This window comes from Lacerta agilis, chromosome 7 (genome assembly GCF_009819535.1).
Source record: "Lacerta agilis isolate rLacAgi1 chromosome 7, rLacAgi1.pri, whole genome shotgun sequence".
NCBI classification, from domain to species: Eukaryota; Metazoa; Chordata; class Lepidosauria; order Squamata; family Lacertidae; genus Lacerta; species Lacerta agilis.
Genome location: NC_046318.1, coordinates 26783420 through 26802665, shown reverse-complemented (window position 1 = coordinate 26802665; position 19246 = coordinate 26783420). Strand labels below are relative to the sequence as shown.

Sequence of the window (19246 nt, the reverse complement as noted above, 5' to 3'; positions counted from 1 at the left end):
TTTGGATTATGGATAACTTGCAGCTCTGCATAACTATCAAGTGCTATCAATAATCCATGACGACATGTAGAACTCTATTAATAAGAAATGCTGTTATGTGGAAAAGGCAAAGCCGGTGTGGTGTCCTAGTTCCAAAGGAACTGAATACTCACTGTGACACAGCATCTTATACCTTTCCATATTAGATCATCCAATATATTTGACACAGAGGAATTATAATGTGACATGGTCATACTAGTCAAACTCTGGAAGGTGGTCTAAACAGAACATGAGCAATACATTCCCCAAGATATAAATATAAGTAACCACTGTTTTTAAAAAAAACTGTTCATAACATTTAAAGTAGGGGTCAGCAACCTTTTTCAGCTAAGGGCCAGCCCCACCGTCACTCAGACCATGTTGTAGGCCGGACTATATTTTTTTGGGGGGAAATGAACCAATTCCTATGCCCATAAATAACCTAGAGATGTATTTTAAATAAAAGCACACATTCTACTCATGTAAAAACACCAGGCAGGCCCCACAAATAACCCAGAGGTGCATTTTAAATAAAAGACACATTCTACTCATGTAAAAACACACTGATTCCCAGACCGTCCGCAGGACAGATTGAGAAGGCGATTGGGCCACATCTGGCCACCAGACCTTAGGTTGCCTACCCCTGATTTAAAGGATTAATCAGGACACAGGAAGTTGTAGGGAAGCAGTGATGCACAAAAATAATACAATTTAAAGTATAACTCTGGTTCTATTTCCAGAATGCTAGAATGAAAATTGCCTATTATAACCATGGAAGGAAAAAGAGTATAGACATGCATAACAATTAGAAGAGTACGATTTCATATAAAAAAGGCTAAAAAGATTATGACTCAGTCCTACATTGTGCTGAACAGGTAAGATGTGCATTAGCTTTACATCAAATTGATAAAAATTTGCAACAAGTTCAATTAGAGGAACATAGTGGAAAAATCCAATATACTTTTAGTTATTACAACAATAGGGATTCTATTTTCATGGATTATATATTTCATAGCAATTTACATTTAAAAAAAATACTTTGAGCTCATGGCACGTATCCTCACCATTATTCAGTTGGCAATGAGAAATACACACACACACACACACACATATATATATAGCTCATCTCTTATGAACCTGATGGACTATCCACTGTCAGGTTCAAATCTACCGGGTATGTTCTCCCAATAGCTGGCTTTATTCTGTGAAAAGTGTAGAATGCTCACACAAGTTGGTCATTTTCAAAACTGATGACACTTAAAAGGAAACATCTTAAATCAACCTGTAGTTGATGTCTTGTATGACTGCTCACTTCCATATTATTGTATGCATTAAAAGCATCTTTCCAGAATACATTGATAAAATAGTCTGTTTTTAATTTGTATATAATCATTAAAAGGCATGGCACACAAAGCAAAAATTGTACCCTCACTACATAGAAACAGTCTGTGCATACATTACAATTTGTGATGGTAGAGGGTAAGTTGTGTTCTAACTCTGAAATACTAAACCACCAAATTCCCTTTAGCCAGTGGGCTGTATCCAATGGTGTCCTTTGCACCAACATGTTATAGGTGGTGGTGGAGAATCAGTCTAGACCAGGCAAAGGCAAACTTGGGCCTCCAAATGTTTTGGGACTACAACTCCCATCATCCCTAGCTAACAGGACCAGTGGTCAGGGATGATGGGAGTTGTAGTCCCAAAACATCTGGAGGACCGAGTTTGCCCATGCCTGGTCTAGAACATATCCATGGGTTCCTTCTCGGCCAGCTATTTTTGTACCAAGGAGGCTTAGAAACTAGTAGAAGAGGCCGCTGAACTGGTCAGACTAGTTTCTTTATAAGAAAATGGCCTGAGCTAGCAATTAAGTATCACTATTTACATGTCCAAAGAATTTGCCCTGTTGCTTTGGAGACAAGTGGGTGGGCTTTTTCCCACTTCACCAGTCTGAATGCCACCTCATCCTCCACAACTGCACCAGGCATTCTTAGCCTGTTCCTTAATCAGGGCCAGATTATCAATCTCCATTGGAAAAACAACAACAACCCTGAAGTGCAGGGCCAAGTACAGATATTTAAGAACCTCTGATGTAGAGGAAAGGGGGACATTTTCCCCTGACCACAGCTCTTGGCACTTGAGCTCTCAGTTTCCCTTCTGTAACTCCATGTGTCACTTCTCCTCATACAAAACGAGAAGTCAAAGGTCTGACCAACTCTCTATTTTTTACTCCACTCCAGCCTACCTAGTGCAGTAGCAAAACAAGAAGTCTACACATGTCCTGTGTTGCTCAGTATTTTTTGAGGGGATCAACCAAGTACAATCCTCCTAGAGGCAATGCATTGTGTATCTGACAAAAGGTACAAAAGAGCCCATATCTGCATGAACCTAAAGCCTCAAATGCAGAGTTTTTGTTGACAACAGACGATTTGCTGACAGCTAACACCTCATATAATGCCTACGTGGCCTGTATGAGGTTCAGAGCCTGTGCTTCTATAGCCAGTTCAACATTTGGAGCTTTGATACACAGCTTCAAACAACTATTTACCAAAAAATAAAAAAAATAAAAATCTATAATTTCTCACTGGAAAGCATGCCATATTGGGTTGCTCAGGACTGGATTAAAGAAAGTGGTCCCCCTAAGCCCTGCCTTCTGATCTAACAGTATTAATTCACATAGAAAATAGGACCACAGAACCCTCACTTTTGCCCTGTTTGGGTCCTCCTGCATTATCTGTACAATCTTTTCTGTTCAAGGGTATTCTGATTCTTGCACAGGGGGGACCACAGCTTTCATGGAGGATAGTAGTCCTAAAATGCATGGGATTTAAAAACTGGGATTTTTCCTGGTGGGAAATACCTGGACACTTTGGATACTTTGCTCAGCTGATAGTAATGCTTTCATCACCCTGCATCTACTCTAAATCTGCTTGAGAGTTGGGGGAATCCTCCAGGACAGATTGAGGGGAGCATGATGGTGGGCGGCTACAGGGGAGAGAGGAATAACTGGAACTTATTTTCTCCTTGCTCTGCTGACAGAACCTTACTATCTACTGAACAACACGGTGATACAAACCTTTCTCTGCTGCCAGGGCCTCTGTTTAACTGCAGCTTCACTTAGTTTCCCGCTTTCTCAGCACAATAGTTAATCCAGCTATAATGCCAATAAAATGATGCACAGAAAGGGAAGGCAACCAACCCCCTTTCCATCCTCTGTAGAGGGAGTGGAAGTAAGATTGAGTGTTGCTGAGTGGAAAACTTTCCCTTTCCCTGATAAATCACTAGGAGGTGAAAGGAAGCCTTGAACTCCTTTTTAGTATATAAATATTAACTATAGTTAATCTTCATTATTAAAGTGTTACACTGGCATCCCACCAAGGGATTATGAGGGAATATTGTATATAACCCATATTTCATTTTTTATAAATCACAATACTGTATACTTATAGGAATATAAGTAGGTGTGTTGAATTGTGGCTGCATCTTCAGGATGTTCTTTATCTTGCTGCTATTACATGTTTTGCAAACTGTAGTTTTTGATAGTGTTTTTAGGGCATTTATCTTCACCACAGTACTGAAAGGAACATCTTAAGCTATGTTCCCCAGACCATCACTTCATTTTAGGGGCCAGCTACACTTTTTCCTGTAGAAATCAGACCTGGGCTCCTGAGCCTTGCTGGATTAGACCAAATGCCCATCAGTCCACTATTCCATTCTCACCACATTCTGTTTTCAATGATGCCTATGAGGAGCCCACAAGCAGGAGACGGGCACAAATTATTCTCTCACTCTGATACATTGGTCTCTGTTGGTGCCCTCCCAGCCCCCTGAACTTCCTTGCTTCATTGTCTGCCCAGCCCTGGTTCCATCACTGCCCACCAGCTGCTCTCACTCACCCAGCAAGGCTGTCCATCACTCCCTCCACCTCCACTCTGCCTCATTTTAGGAAGGGCCAAGCGTGTCCTTTCTCAGAGCAAGGCATCCTGGATGACGTGGCTGGAAGTATGCCTGTGTTGCAGTTATGGTTTGCTGCAGCCACTATAATGGTGTTTTAAATTTAGGGGAATGGCTTAGGTTATCAAATAATCTTTACTTTTTGCTAAATTTTAGCAGCATTTCTTACTGCTGCAGTAAACCATCTTGCCCAGGATTTTTCGCTCTGAGGAAGGACCATCTTGGCTTTTTAAAGAGAATGACAGGAAGGAGGGAGGTCACAGAGAGCCAGTGGCATATTTGGGGTTGCCAGTGCCCAGGGCAAGGCAAGTATCCTTGGCACCACCGCCGATAGGCTGGAATGAAGGGGTAGTAGCTTGGTGACTAGCTGAGTGCCAGCTGTGGTGTCCAATGAGCATTGAGCATGGTAGAGAATGAGAAGAGGGCTGGTCGGGCGTGGGTATCTTTCTAAAGTCCATGTAGAGGGTGCCCTAGCAACCAGCTGTTACCCAAATCCCTCCTCAGTCTGCCCATTCGAACACTGGGAGATATTCGGTGTGATAGGGAGGGTGCACTATTTATTATTACTACATTCTATTCGTTTCCTTTGAAATTTTGTGTCCCTAATAATTTTGCACCCGGGGGAAACTGTCCCTGTGGCCCCACACCATGCTACACCACTGTAGGTAGGAGCTAATGTTGCCACTGCTAACGCACACACACATCCCACTTAGGATTGCACTTCTTAAACTGGATTTGTATGTTAAGCAAGGCTGAACATTTAGTTTATTAATTGGGTTAGATCAATTTATTGAAAACCCCCTATCATCAACTAAAAATGTGTCCTCAAGTACCTAATCAGGAAGAAGGTATAACAAAATAAAACTACACATAAGTGATAAATCAAAGAGCGGTAGCTGCTATTTAAGATTAGTCACTCTCTCTGTAGGCGATAGCTATTTATGGGTATATTGTGACCTGGCTATAAGCCCACACTGGAAGGAATGTTCATTTTATTCAATGGCAAACTGTTGGCAAGCCAATGACACTTCCAGCAGGCTTCTGAAGAAGTCCAATATTTAGATCAGATGATGGTGCAAAGTATTGGGTTAAAAATGATATTAGATTGTTAGGGTTCTGGATTATTGGGTTAGAAAGATAACATTTAATTATAGCTATGATTTAGCATTATTATTATTTTCTCAAAAAAAATTTAAACACATCAGGACATTAAAAAACTTCATCTGGGGGTCTGTGCATATTTAGCCACATTTATTCTTGATTAGGAGGCTAGGACACTCTTACTAATGGCAGTACTAACAGTTGCATTTATCATTGCTGTGAGCATAATCTTGCCAAATATATGCCTCTTAATTAATTACAGCAGGTGAGTTGGTTACATATTTCCAATTGAAACCAATGAGACTTTCAGTTGCTTAGGTTTGGCTTGTGCAGAAGGCCACTTACGCAGAAGGGCTTTCACAACCATCCCTCACTGCACCCCTTGTGCCTGAGGTGCCACATCCTTAAGACTGCAGTTATGTGTACACTAGTAGGTGCTGTTTGGAGTGTTTCTGAGTAATATTAACAACAACAACAACAACAACAACAACAACAAATACTTATTGTGTTGTATTTATGTTATATTTATTAAGCACCATATATAAAGAAATGCAATAATAAAAGGTGCACCTTCAGAGCAATGTGTATAGATAAATTTGCTCAGAATTTCACATGAACTAGTATAGCACATATTCCACAGAAGACTTACAGAATTTAATATCTGCATTTATTTGATTTACTGTAAATTGTTGTTTATTTCTGGATCATTCTTAATAGGTTTATTGGTTTTGCTGGTTTTGTAACTGGATTTGTAATGGCTTTAGTCAAATACAATAAACGATTTATCGATTGATATTTATAAATACCCAAGCTGTGCACAAGTAGACATATCTTTAAAATGTCAACACAGTCAAAATCTGCCTCTCAGATCTCCAGGAGACAGTCAGCACCCAAAGATGCTGGTTAGCTTTTCCAGAGGCTCAAAACCCAGCATTTTAACTCTAACTTCAGTCAGTGTTTTTATGTGCACTGGCTACATAATCTCCACCAAGCGTATGTGTGAGAGAAAGACATGCTTTTCCTTTCCAGAATAGTTGCTGGCTACTTTTAGTTATCTCCTGTCCAAGTGGTTTCACCACTTTAGCAGACTCTGTGCCCAGACTCCAACCTTATGATAATAAAATCACTGAGTTGAAGGGACCCTGGTCATTTAGTATAACCTCCATCAGTACTATTAAGGTAGCAAGAAAACAATATAAATCTTAAATAAGACAAATAGGTCATAATGACCAGATGGATTATTGGCAGATTTACATCAAACCTTTGAATAAATAGTTATGCCTGTTCTGCTTAATTATATAAACCAGACTGATAAGATGCTTAGCACCTGAAACAAAGTAAATATAGTACTGATACCAAAACCTGATGAATTCTAGAACGATCAGAATCTTAAGACCAATATCATTGATAATGAAAGATTATAATGCTTTAAACTCTCTTTTGACAGCTAGATCAAGAGTATTTTTAAAAATTATGCTAATACAGAAGACAAAAATTGATTATAAAGAGAATAAAGTTAGAGGACAGACTAATGAGGTACAAAGTATAAACTCTAATAGAGGCTCATCGTACTATACTTTAGATGCTGAAAAGGCTTTGACAGGGTAGAATGGGTTTCTTAAAGCAAGTGTTGGTGAAGAACAGTAGTTGGGATTAAAATATATATGACAAACTAACCACCATAACTGCAGCGAATGGCTGTTTAACCAACTTCAAAGAGAGGTTCATAAGGCAACACTTTATTACCTTTACAGTGGTACCTTGGGTTACATACGCTTCAGGTTACATACTCCGCTAACCCAGAAATAATGCTTCAGGTTAATAACTTTGCTTCAGGATAAGAACAGAAATTGTGCTCTGGCGGCGCGGCGGCAGCGGGAGTCCCATTAGCTAAAGTGGTGCTCCAGGTTAATAACAGTTTCAGGTTAAGAACGGACCTCCGGAACAAATTAAGTACATAACCAGAGGTACCACTTTATATTAAAATTCAACTTATTTCTTGCTTCCAGCACTAGCAGTGACAGCAGCCTTCATTTACTGTGCTCCTCCCTTCAACATGCAAAAATCAGGAGTTGAAAGGTGGAGTGAAGGAAAGGGCTTGCAATTCTCCCATCTCCTTTGGAGGTGCAAAGAAAAAGACCAGGGAGGCTTGCAAAGCCCTTTACGATTCTCCCCCTTCTCCTGTCTGTGTGCCACTGATGATGGAGGGGCAAAATGAAGGCAGGATTACAAATACAGTATATTCAAAGCCTTCCTCAGCTTCTTTCTACTTCCTATGTCCCAGTGTGTACCTTTAACATGTACACATTGGGAAACGTTTGCTTAAGTAATGAGATCATATCATATTCTCAGCTTCGAAGCTAACTCATCCTCTTAAAGCATGCTTAATGGTGAAACATGGATTCTAGCTTGTGTTAATGAATACAGAAACAAGCTCATTGTTATTTTGGATTGATACAGCATACACTGGTGGCATAAGACAGTATGTGCACTAGCATAAACCTGCTTCAGTTCTGTATTAAGTGCCGTTAAACCATTGTATTTGGACTGATGATTCTGTCACTAAGACATTCTGTGCTACAGCATTCCGGATTTAGATGTCTGCTATAACTATCTCTCCCACAGTGGGTCTAGGCACTACTATTATAGACAGATCCTACCTGTTGAAGGCTTTGTTTTAAAGGGAATGGAAATCATGATCTACCTGAGCTATAAATACATCATGTTTATTTAGGGATGCTTGGCATTTGTTGAAGGATGGAAGCCAGCTTGAGTAAACCTTTTGGGGTAGAATGCAGGATATAAATGATAAAAAAGAAACAAAAATTGGGTCAAAGTAGACATGACAATAATTGTGTGAATGTGATTAATCTGGAATCTTTATTTTGTTATGTTTCCCCTAGGATTTTGTCCATAGGCAGGTCTTACGTTTCCCCAAACCTGCCCATGTGCCATTGATTTTAAATTGTTTCAGATACTGTACTTAAAAGGATGGAAAGTACTGTATTGATTGACAGCTTCTTTTCTAGTATAATGTTAATAAACTGACAGCCAAGCATGTCTACTCAGAAGCCCCACTGTGCTCAACTGGACTTGCTCCCAAGTAAGCAGGTGTAGGATTGCAGCCACGCGCGCTGCTTCTCCTGCATTATCCCTGTTCCTTCTCTTCACTTTTCTCAAATGTGAAATCCTTGCGTCTAATAGAAAAAATATATCTACTGGCAGGGCTGAGCAAAGCTGAGCATACGGGAGTTCAGCCAAAGTAACAGGGGAGCGCGGGTACAAAAGGCGAGGCAAAACGGCAGAGTGTGCGTGCCACTGACTCCGCCCAAGCTTAGGCTTCCTGATAATTATGCAAGGATATCTTTTAATTCTAAAGGACACTCAGAATATGGTAACAAAACACCCCACCGAACATCAGGGCAGTCTCTGGTTGCAGAATCGTCCGTGATGGAAACATGCCCTTGTGATGCATCCATGCATTGGCGAGTTGGTCCGGACTCGGGAGGGACAGAGGGACCATGAAACTAAGGAATGGGGGTTCCAGATTCGACGGGGAGCCATAGGCGCATGGGCAAACTTTGCCTTCGCCCCCTTTCCCCTGAGAACCGCGCCTCCCCTCTCCTCGCTGCTTAGCCAACCGGCCCCTCCCCAGCCTCGGTTTCCCCACCGGCGCCTGTTCCTAAGCGCTACGTGACAACCGCCTCCCCACCCCCGTCCCCATTCCTTTCACAGACATCGGGGCTGCGTGAGCTTTCTTTCTCCTTCTCCGCCAGCGTCTCTCTTTCTCTCTCCTTCTCTTTTTCGCCCTTTCCTTTCGGACTTGCCTATATTTGGCGCGCCCGGAAACCGCCTGCCGGGGCTGCATCTCTCTCTCTCTCTCTCTCTCTCTCTCTCTCTCTCTCTTTCTCTTTCCCGCCCTCCCCCTCCTGCGCGGCTTTTGTGACTGACACCAACTCACATCGAGGGAGGAGGAGGAGGAGGAGGAGGGGAAGGCAGGAAGAAAGAGCGCGGAGGGGGGCCGGCAGGAGCGCGAGTGAGCCGCCACGGATTTTCCTCCGCGCGCAAAGAGAGAGGAGAACGAGAGGCTCCCCGGCTCATCCGAACAGGTAATTCAAGAGCAGCTGGCAAGGGGCGGGGAGGGGCGAAGCATGCCAGCCGTCTGTTGTGAGCCGGGTTGCCCCCCTCCCCGTCGCAGGCAAGGGATGGGCAGGGCAGAGGGGAGGGGAGCAGGGGTTTTTTTTGGGGGGGGGGAGAGGGGCATGCAGGAGATGCGGGGAAGGGGCTGGCTGGCGTGTGAGAGGCTCCCGCAGAGAGCGGCCTTGCCTGGTGGCTCTCGCCGCAGCCCCTCTGCTTGGGCGTGGGAGGCCAGAGGGGGCGGGAATCCAGAGCGAGCTACTGAGGGGGATTGATTTCTCTCTGTCTCCAGTCTCGTGTGTGTGTGTGTGTGTGTGTGAGACAGAGAGAGAGAGAGAGAGAAAGGGAAGGGCTAATCTGGGTCACCATCTCCCTCCCGCTCCCGCGTTTCCCTCCTCCCCTAGCCCATGTGGAGCCGTGGCCTGCAGCTTCGAGGGGCCCGATCGAATCTAAGGGACCAACCTGGAGGTTTTGTTCCCCCTCCTTCAGGATCGCGTCTAGGTGTGGGTGTGACTAGCAGCCGCTCTTTATATTCAAGGCAAAACGCCACCGCTCTTAACTGTATTGGCAATGGGCACGCACACCTGGCATGCCGCCTCCCGGCGTTGGGGGTGGGTGGGAGGAGGATCGTTTCCCATCGTGGGTTTTGACCTGCGCTGGTCCTGCAGCTCAGGCCTCAAGGGACGTCCCTTGTTTCTTGCACGCTGCTGTGATTTTGTTTCGATAGCCGCTCACAGCAGCGGGGAGAGAAAACGCGTGGGCCTCTGTTGGCGTTTGAGTCGAGCTGTCGTTGGGCTTCGCCTTTTGGACACCCGGGGTTGGTGCAGGGTGGCAACCTGACAGCGGAATTGCTAGGTCTGTGACTGATGCGTGTCTTATTTCACGCCTTTTAAGGCAACCACCTGGCTGTTTGCTGTGCTTAGGTTTCTGTTAAGGGATGCTTGTAATGGTTCACTTCGCCTAATTCTGTTTAGGGACAACACTGGACTCTCAATAAGCTGTGAATCATCTAGGGCACAGGGTGGCAATGGGGCACTTGTGGGTGTGGCAGATTTCTGCAAGGTGTCATCCTTCACTTCTCCCCTGCTGAAAGAGACCCTCTTTTAACCACAGGATGGCTCCCCCCCCAACCCCCAAGCCTAGCCACAGTGTGGGGGATGATTTGGGAAAGATTTACAGCTGGGTGTTTTAGGGGAAAGATATATGATTTTCCATGGAGTATCCAGAATAATCCCAAGAGTGCAAATATAAATAAATTTTTAATGTAATTTTATGAGCTGCAGAGATTGTTTGCAGGAATAGGATAGTGAATCAGGTTCATTTGTTAGCAAATTAGATTCATTTTTGGAGAATTTCTGTAGTGACTTCTTATAACATGACAGTATATTACAGGAAAGCCTTTGTTAGAGGAGAAACAACACACAGTTATAAACAGAGCTTTGTTTATTTTTTAAAATAAGAATTTATTGAATTTTAACAATAGAAACACACAAAATACAACAAACACTACAAAAAACTACAAAACAATAAAAAAATACAAAAAAGAGAACTTACACACACTTATTTATCTATCCTTATCCTCTTTATAAACATTATTTTTGGGACTTCCTCACATCCTCTCTTCTGCGTTCATTTTAGTAACTTTGTAAACAGACCTTTGTTTAAGTCACCACAAGAAAAAGCAGGAGTGCTAGGTGATGTGATTCATTTTTCTATTAAATTACAAGAATTTATTTACTGTACTTGCATCCATTTTTTCTCCCTAATATAAAGCCAATCATCCAAATTGTGGAGAACACTGGGTTAATTCAGCTCCTTATAAAACTGCTTAATATCACATATAACCACATGGGCTTCGCTTGCAAACACGTTTTTTAATCAATAAAGGGAAACTAAATTAAATTGTGGTTTTAAATACTGTATTTGCTTCAGAACTTTAAAGTAAAGATTTAATAGAATAGGATAGTATATACTTTTGAAATGTATGTACCGTAGTTCTTTTCCCTATAGAAGTAAACAAAATAAAGTTAGTTCCTATGTCTATAGAATGGTCATCAGAGGACTTGTGGTTCATTCACCTCTTCCTTGAGTGCTGCTCTAAAAGATGTGTTGTCAATGCTGGCACATGAATAAAAGATGTTCTCTTAATTAAATAAAAATGAAAAGGGGCTGTGCATTATTCACTACAGCACTAAGGCTAATGCATTACTGGCCTTGGGTGTCTAGCATGGACTGTGGTTCTAGCAGCAGTGAAAGGATATACCTAAGGGACTGAACACCATTCCATATATATTATATATGGCCAATTGGAGTACGGTAGTCTTAGTTGTTTGCTGGTTGAAATCAAGCTTTTGTAATAGAGCATAACAGAAGATTCAAAGCCCTGATTATTAGGTACTGAAGGTGTTGTGCCATTTGGAAAATAATTGTGAATTATAGGAGTGGATTAGTTAATATAAGAACGTAATAATAGGCCAGCTGCATCAGACCAAAGAAATAATAATAATAATAATAATAATTTTATTATTTATACCCTGCCGATCTGGTTGAGTTTCCTAGGCCACTCTGGGCGGTTTACAGCATATCTAATCCTGTTCTCACAGTGGCCAGCCAGGTGCTTCTGAGAAGCCCTCAAGGAGGTCCTGAGCTCAATAGTACTTCTGTCATGATCCCTAGCAGCTGAGGCGCGTGCTCTTGACACTTGACGATTGCCGTCATGACTAGTAGCCATTGACAGCCTTGGCCTCTGTGATTTTGTCTTAATTCCCTTTTAAAGCTTTCTAGGCTTTTCCATCATTACATCTTGTGGTAGCAACTTCCACAGCTCACCTGTGCACTGAGTGAGAAATCGGTTCCTTTTACCTGTCCAGTATCCCCCAGCACTTACCTTCATTGAATGACCCTGTGTTCTAGTATAAGGAGGGAGAGGGAGGGAAATGGTCTGTCGTGTTCCTCCTTTTCTTTCCTAAACTACAAAGTCTCAAGGTTTCTAACCTTAGCTAATAGGGGAGTTGCATCACTCTGGCTGCCTTTTTCTTCACCTTCTCCATCTGCAAGGCATCATTAGTTTGGAATGGATAAAAAGCTGAAGTGAGGAAGGCTTGACATGATGGGAGAATTGACAAACACAAGTTACTTCCAGACAATCTGTTTAATGAGCGTTTGTTATGGTTCGTTTATGGGAAGGTTAGATAGTTCGTTTGTGGGAAGGTTAGATGACCATAGGTCAAAGCAAGTGTTATCTTACACTTTCCAAGTGTATCTTACACTTTCTTACACTTATCTTACACTTTCACCCATCGCTTTCCTTTTCTCAAAAAGTCTGAAGGAAATGGGTTGTGCAAAACCTATCAATCAACTAAAATTATGTAATAATAATAATAATAATAATAATAGTAATAAATACTTTTAATATTTATACCCCACCCATCTGGCTGGGTTTCCCCAGCCGCTCTGGGTGGGTCCCAGCAGAACACTAAAAACAGAATAAAACTATAAACATTAAAAACTTCCCTAAACAGGGCTGCCTTCAGATGTCTTCTAAAAGTCAGATAGTTGTTTATTTCCTTGGCATCTGATGGGAGGGCATTCTACAGGGCGGGCGCCATTACTGAGAAGGCCCTCTGCCTGGTTCCCTGTAACCTCACTTCTCGCAGTGAGGGAACCTCCAGAAGGCCCTCAGCGCTGGACCTCAGTGTCTGGGCTGAACGATGGGGGTGGAGATGCTCCTTCAGGTATACTGGGCCGAAGCTGTTTAGGGCAGGCATAGGCAAACTCAGCCCTCCAGATGTTTTGGGACTACAACTCCCATGACCCTCAGCTAACGGGTCCAGTGGTCAGGGATGATGGGAATTGTAGTCCCAAAACATCTGTAGGGCCAAGTTTGCCTATGCCGGGTTTAGGGTTTTAAAGGTTAGCACCAGCACTTTGAATTGTGCTCGGAAACATACTGGGAGCCAATGTAGGTCTTTAAGAACCAGTGTAATATGGTCTCGGTGATTGAATCCCACCTGAAAATACTGGCAGTCTGCAAGTGCCCACCATGGCTTCCTTTGCTGCTCTTTGGAATATTCTTCATTCTTTTGCAATAGGCTCCTGGAACATAGGATGCTCTGGTTCTCTTCCTGGATGTACAGCTGACTCAGTTCAAGGCCATCAGCAACTTGCTTATCATTTATTTCCTTATGTATACCATTAGTTATACTGAGGTAATTATTTTGAGTGCCTCTTCTATTGACACACTTCTATTGACACACAGTTTAATTGAGACCTGACTACTTTCCCCCCAACCTGATTTGTCACTATTGTTTACTTCATGCTGAGCAAAATGTAGCCATACCACTTTCCTTGCAAATAGTAGTGAGTGTGGAGGTTGCCAGATTTGAACAGGATATTTTAGTCTGTTTTATCTTCAAGGAGAAAGATGCAGTTACCATGAAATGTACTCTGTCTCTTTTGTTCTGGGATTCTGGAATAACTTGTTGGATTGTCCAGCAATATGATATGAAATGTGAAATCTACAGGACTAGGGACAAGTAATTGTGGTAGTTCTAGAAGTAATGTAAGATATAAATGTAGAATATAAATGTCATTATTTGGTGGCAAATTGTGTATATATAGGAGAGATGCTTGTAAGAAGCAATTTTAAGATGGAACAGGTGTTCTGCTGATGTTTTTAGACAAAAGATCACTAGCCCATTTTTCCATATATGATGACAACTAATTATAATAATTAATCATTGCTGGAATACTATTCAAAATCTTTTTAAAAATTCTTAACTATCTTCAATTCAATTAGATTTTCAAATGGACATTAGATTTACCACTCCTTCTTCTTTGATCTGGTCACTTAAGTTTAGTATCCATGGTATAACATATACATGTATATGTTCCCATTATTAGAGTTCAGCAGGGCAATTTGCTTGCTTCCAGTAATTGGACTAGTGGCATGTAATTAAATGGATTACAAGCCCTTCAGAATGCTTAATTACAAGAAAAGGTCTGAGCTTAATGCATGGGGGGAGGAGGGTACACTAAACTCTGCATGACCATTGGTGGAGAAGATACTTAAAATGTTACACTTCATTGGTTGCAAAGAGAAAATAAAAAGCTGCATTATACATCAGGTGCATGGACTAGCAAAGTCGGTTGCCTTGGTAACTTTAAGTCAATCATTCTAGCAGAGACTGACAGTCTGGTTGCTACAGTACGAGGAGATATTATTCCTAGTCGTAAAAAACCAAGCACTTCCAAATGAATGCATTTTCAAGGAATTGCTGTTCAAAAACAGAAGTGCCCATCACCTGTGGCAAACCACGTGGTTTGTAGTGGATGGAGATTTCCATTTAGTGGCTGTTCATTCACAAAGACTAATGGGACTAGCAAGACAATTAAAACAACTCCTGTCATGCTAAAACAGCAACGACAGGGTTGGTCACCTTTAACAGAGCTGGACTTCCTGTTTCCCTGCTATCGTTGCTGATGGGACATCCCTTGGAAGCACTGTTTCAGTGAGTCAGTACTGTAGAAAATTGTGTGCTCTTGAAAACAAGAGAGTTGGGAAAGAGTTTTTTTAAAAAAATACAATTGATTTGAATTTAATTTGATTCCTAAGATAACTACGCACTATGGGCCACAGTGCCTCAACTCTCCCATTTCTGGTTTAAAGATTAATCCAGCACCATGAACAAAAAGGAGAAAAATTATGGGAGCACCCTTCCTAAGCAGGGATGGAAGATTAACCATAGCCAACATGCAGCCAGGTCAGGGGCAGAAGTGCTGCTCCATTTTCTGAGGGGAAGACCCTCTGGTGGGATGACATGTATTCCACTGGGGTCCTTGGTACACTCATTGAGCACACTCTGGGCATAAATACCCTGGTGAAGGTGGCAGACCCTAAAATATGGCATTTGGGGGTGCTTGCACATTGTGAGAGTCCATGGATCCAGAGGATGCTAAGCCCCCTCCTTCCCCCTACCCAAACAACCCTTAAAACTACATCAGCCCTGGAAATGGCATAACTCATTTCCTCCCGTTGCAATTAATGAGTGGAGGGGTGGAAAGAAGAAAATAAGAAGCAACTACCTTCCTCCCTGACTGGAGTTACTTGGCCAGGTTTGGGGTGCGGCGGTTGCTCTGCCATGGGTTCTCCCCACATACACTCTCACAATAGCATTTCCCTGTTAATGTGTTGAGGGTGGCAGCCTTAGGGCTTAATCCTTGCTGTGCCACTTCAGCTGAAAAGACTTAAGGGCTGTATCCAACTAACCCATTGTACTAGTGGAAGCCTGTACAAGGATTCCTACTATTGCAATGGGACTTTCCCCCCACTCCCCAAACCCGCTCGGGAGGAGGGAGGGGGGGAATGTTAGGTAAGCAGAAATGCTTGCAGTGCACTGATGGAACAATTTGCTTAGTGCTATGATAACATCTCAGTATGATTGTCTTATTTCGTAAATATTTTTTCTTTTAAGTAAGAGTTTTAGTATTGCATATTTGATGATGCTTAGAGACTTACATGTCTAGATGCTTCACTTAGGCTAAAGTGTTCACCACCTTACATTAAAAATGTGAAATGGGTGAAACTTGTGAAATAAGTACAGAAGTTATAGTACTTGGTCAAGGCGGGATATTTGACTTCTTTGTATGTTATATAAGAGAAATCAAATGTTAACTGTTGAAATCCTCTTTAAAAAAAATAAAGCAACAACAGCCAAATATATTTGTGACATGGTATAAAAAAAACACAGAAGCCTTGATGATAGTACCTGTTAACTGTATGAAGGAGATACATTTCTCTGAAATTCACACATGAAATGAAACAGCTAATATTTGTGTCTTTGTTTAGCTTTTCCAGAATGGCAGAAATGGCTTTGATTGAGAGGTTGGAGAATGCTGTGGTTAGACTTGAATCTCTGCTATCAGATTCACACAGGCTTGCTGGGATGGAATGTGGAACTGTCAATGGCGTCAATGGAGGTATGGTTCTGTCTTTCAAGAAGCCTTATTCATAATTTCGAATGTTAGGAATAGGAACTGAACTATTAAATGCCACGTGCTGGTAGCGTTTGTTCTAAAAGAAGCTGGATGATTCCCAACCGCCCCCACCCAGCTCTTAAATTAGCAATAAGGAATATTTTGTGTGCTCAGACAGAAAATGGCCGATGTCAGCTTTAATTATAATTATAATTTAATGGACCACGGAAAAGATTTTTCTATTGAATGTGTTGTCGATGGATTGCATTTAGCAGTGTCCCTCGTACTAACGGAAGGCTCTTTGAGTTAGTAGAGACATCAATCAGTGGAATAGAAAGGCAGGCAATTTTTGATGGTACCCTCTCCTCCAGTGGTCTCCAGGCAGCTCCAAAATCTGATACGGGGGAACCCATTGGATCACCATGGGGGCTGTGGGATGGGAGAGGGAATTTGGAAAAATGGCCTCCCCAGTCCATTGACAGAAGTCTCCACTAGATCAAAGAGTCTTCTGTCAGCATGAGGTACACCATTCGATACAGCCCAGTGTTTCAAGTGTCTATTGATCTTTCAGTGTTACTTTTTCGATTGTGTGTGTGTGTTTTTTATAATGAATGACTGCTGAATCAGACATAAATTTGCAGAAGAGATGCTGGTTCTGTTTTCCAACTTCCTGGGATTTGTTCTGTACAGTGTGTTCTGTATATATTTAATGCTGCATACAAATATAAACCTCATTATTATTTACTTTTATTTGTTTTGCTTATTCTGACTTATCACAGCAATACATTGGTTCAAAAGTTATTACTGTATAACTATCTGCACACACATTGATATGATTCTGTATTTTTCACAGCATTCATTCATTTGCCTTATCATAACAGTTTGTGAATGCACAGATGAATGTATCAAAATGTCTTTGTTCGCTTTTTGAAGGGGAGATGCAAGAAATAATCTGGAAGTAACCCTGGGTTTAGGTCCAGGCCTGAGAGCTTTTAGCATTTCCTAACAGACCTCGTGTTCTGACTATTGCCCATGCAGCTCCCCCGAAATTGCACAAGTCACAGTCTCACTGCTGCAATCCAGCACTCATACCTCTCAGAACCAAATTAGATATATTAGCATATGTTTATTTAACACACAGCCTTTAAATAATGCACTGGCATCATTACATGCACATAGCTGGAGGGGGTGATCATTACTAGAATCACAGCAGGCATGGAGTGGTAGAATTTAACCTTTTCCTTCCTTCTTCCCATCCTGAGGCAAATCCCTCTTATGAAGCCAGAATTTGGTGGGTAGGGGATTCTCCACTGGGACTGTGTTGTTTTTAACCTGCCAGTGCCACAAACTTGTGGAGGTTTGGCTATCTTCATATTCTACCAGGCATCTCCAGATGTCAAGGATCTGGCTTACCAGTCTTTCCCCAAAATGTATTAAAATTCTACCTTAGTTCTTTTGGTTTTATATTTTGATTATGTTCTGTGAACTGCCCTGAAACCTCCAATATGTAAATTTAATAATAATAATAATAATAATAATATTTTAGCCATACAAAAGTACATTTCTTCTTCAGTCACTTTACCCGAAGAAGGAAGAAGACATAGAAATGAAATTTTAACAAAAATAAGGAGACAACTGAGATGATTGGGAAACTGGAAGCAGTGAAGAACAGATTGACAACAAGAAGAGGCATGAAAACTCAAAGAGGAAAAAGAGTTCTGCTCAGCAAGCCAAAGGAAAAACAGAAGAAAAGAAAACACAAGTCTACACAGTATAGTGACTGTAGTAATTTAGAGACATTTCCTCACAAGAAGCATTGGGATGTGAGTTTAGAGATAATCCTGGGAAAGGGGGGGTGAGGGGGTGGAGCCTGACTAGCTGAAGAACCTTCAGTGGAAAACTTGTTGTAACTGATAAAACCACCCTGTTAACCTCTTTCTCAAGATATTGGGCCTAAGCTTACTACATGTAGTGCATTCGGGCATCCAACATGCTGGACTTATGCCAAAGACACTCCACCGTGCTAAAGCAGAAGTGGGAATTAATGGCAGAAAAATGTCAAAGAAGCAAAAGAACGAAGAGGAGACGAAAAAGTGGCAGTATCTATTAAGAAAGAAGAGGAAAGCAAAGAGGGGAAAAGAGAACGCGGTCAGCAGCGAGAAAGAGAAGGCCAAGAAGGAGAAATGTTTATGACATTTTTGGAACTGCTCAATATCCTTGTTTTCTGTGACCTTGCCTCGTATATGTGTGGTCATTTTTTCACAAACCGGCATACAGCTCCAACCACCAAATTATCCTCTTTGGTTTACCTCATTCTGTTTCCCAAGGATTTGATGAAATACAGCATCTTCTCTCTCTGACTTGAGTCAAAGCAGGATTTAATTGCAGAACCACAGAGTGGTTTATCAGAATCTAAAACATGCTGTCATATAAATCAAGAAGTTAATCCTGAAAGTGGGAAGCAGAGTTGGTAGCTACCATTTGAACTCACCGTGAAGCCTGGCATTTGCTTGAAAAGAAAGAAACAAAACGCAAAAAATGGTTTTGTTCAACATGAAATACCTATAGAGGAGCATTATGCAAGGAAAGGCTGTGCGAGCACATGCATTTGTCAGATGGATGGAAGCCCAGAAATTCTTTAAGCTTAAAGGTGGGAGAGAGAAAGAATGATAAAAAGACAGCCTATTCACAGGTAATATTGAGAGTCTGCAAGTGAAAAGAACGGGAAGTCATTGGTTATTGTCATTTGTGTTTTTATATTGTAAGCCACCCTGTGATCTTCAGATGAAAATAATAATAATAATAATAATAATAATAATAATAATAGGCATCCTATTCCCTTTTAAAATGTGTTGGGGGTTGTTGGGTTGTTATTTTGATTTTGATTATGTATTTTGTGGTTTTATAAGTCTCATTTTATTCTGTGAACCACCCTCAGACCTGCAGATATAGGGTGGCATATAAATTTAGACAAACAAACAAATAAATATTTTACCCTCTCAAAATGCTTTCTGTTTTACACTGGATCACACATGTTAGCATTCAAATACAGTTCACTCAAGAC

General features: G+C 41.6%; 1 protein-coding gene across 3 annotated transcripts in view; it reads left to right on the top strand.

Moving 5' to 3' along the window:
- The first annotated feature begins 9009 nt into the window (after positions 1–9009).
- Positions 9010–19246, top strand: part of CAP2 (cyclase associated actin cytoskeleton regulatory protein 2) — a 36146-nt gene continuing 25909 nt past the window's right edge. The window contains exons 1-2 of one of the 3 annotated variants that reach the window (XM_033154610.1): positions 9010–9179; positions 16055–16185. In XM_033154610.1, the coding sequence (XP_033010501.1) occupies positions 16065–16185 (121 nt within the window). In that variant the 5' untranslated portion in view covers positions 9010–9179; positions 16055–16064. Of the gene's footprint in view, positions 9180–16054; positions 16186–19246 lie in introns of those variants that run through there. The other 2 variants (XM_033154609.1, XM_033154608.1) reach the window with 2 other exon arrangements.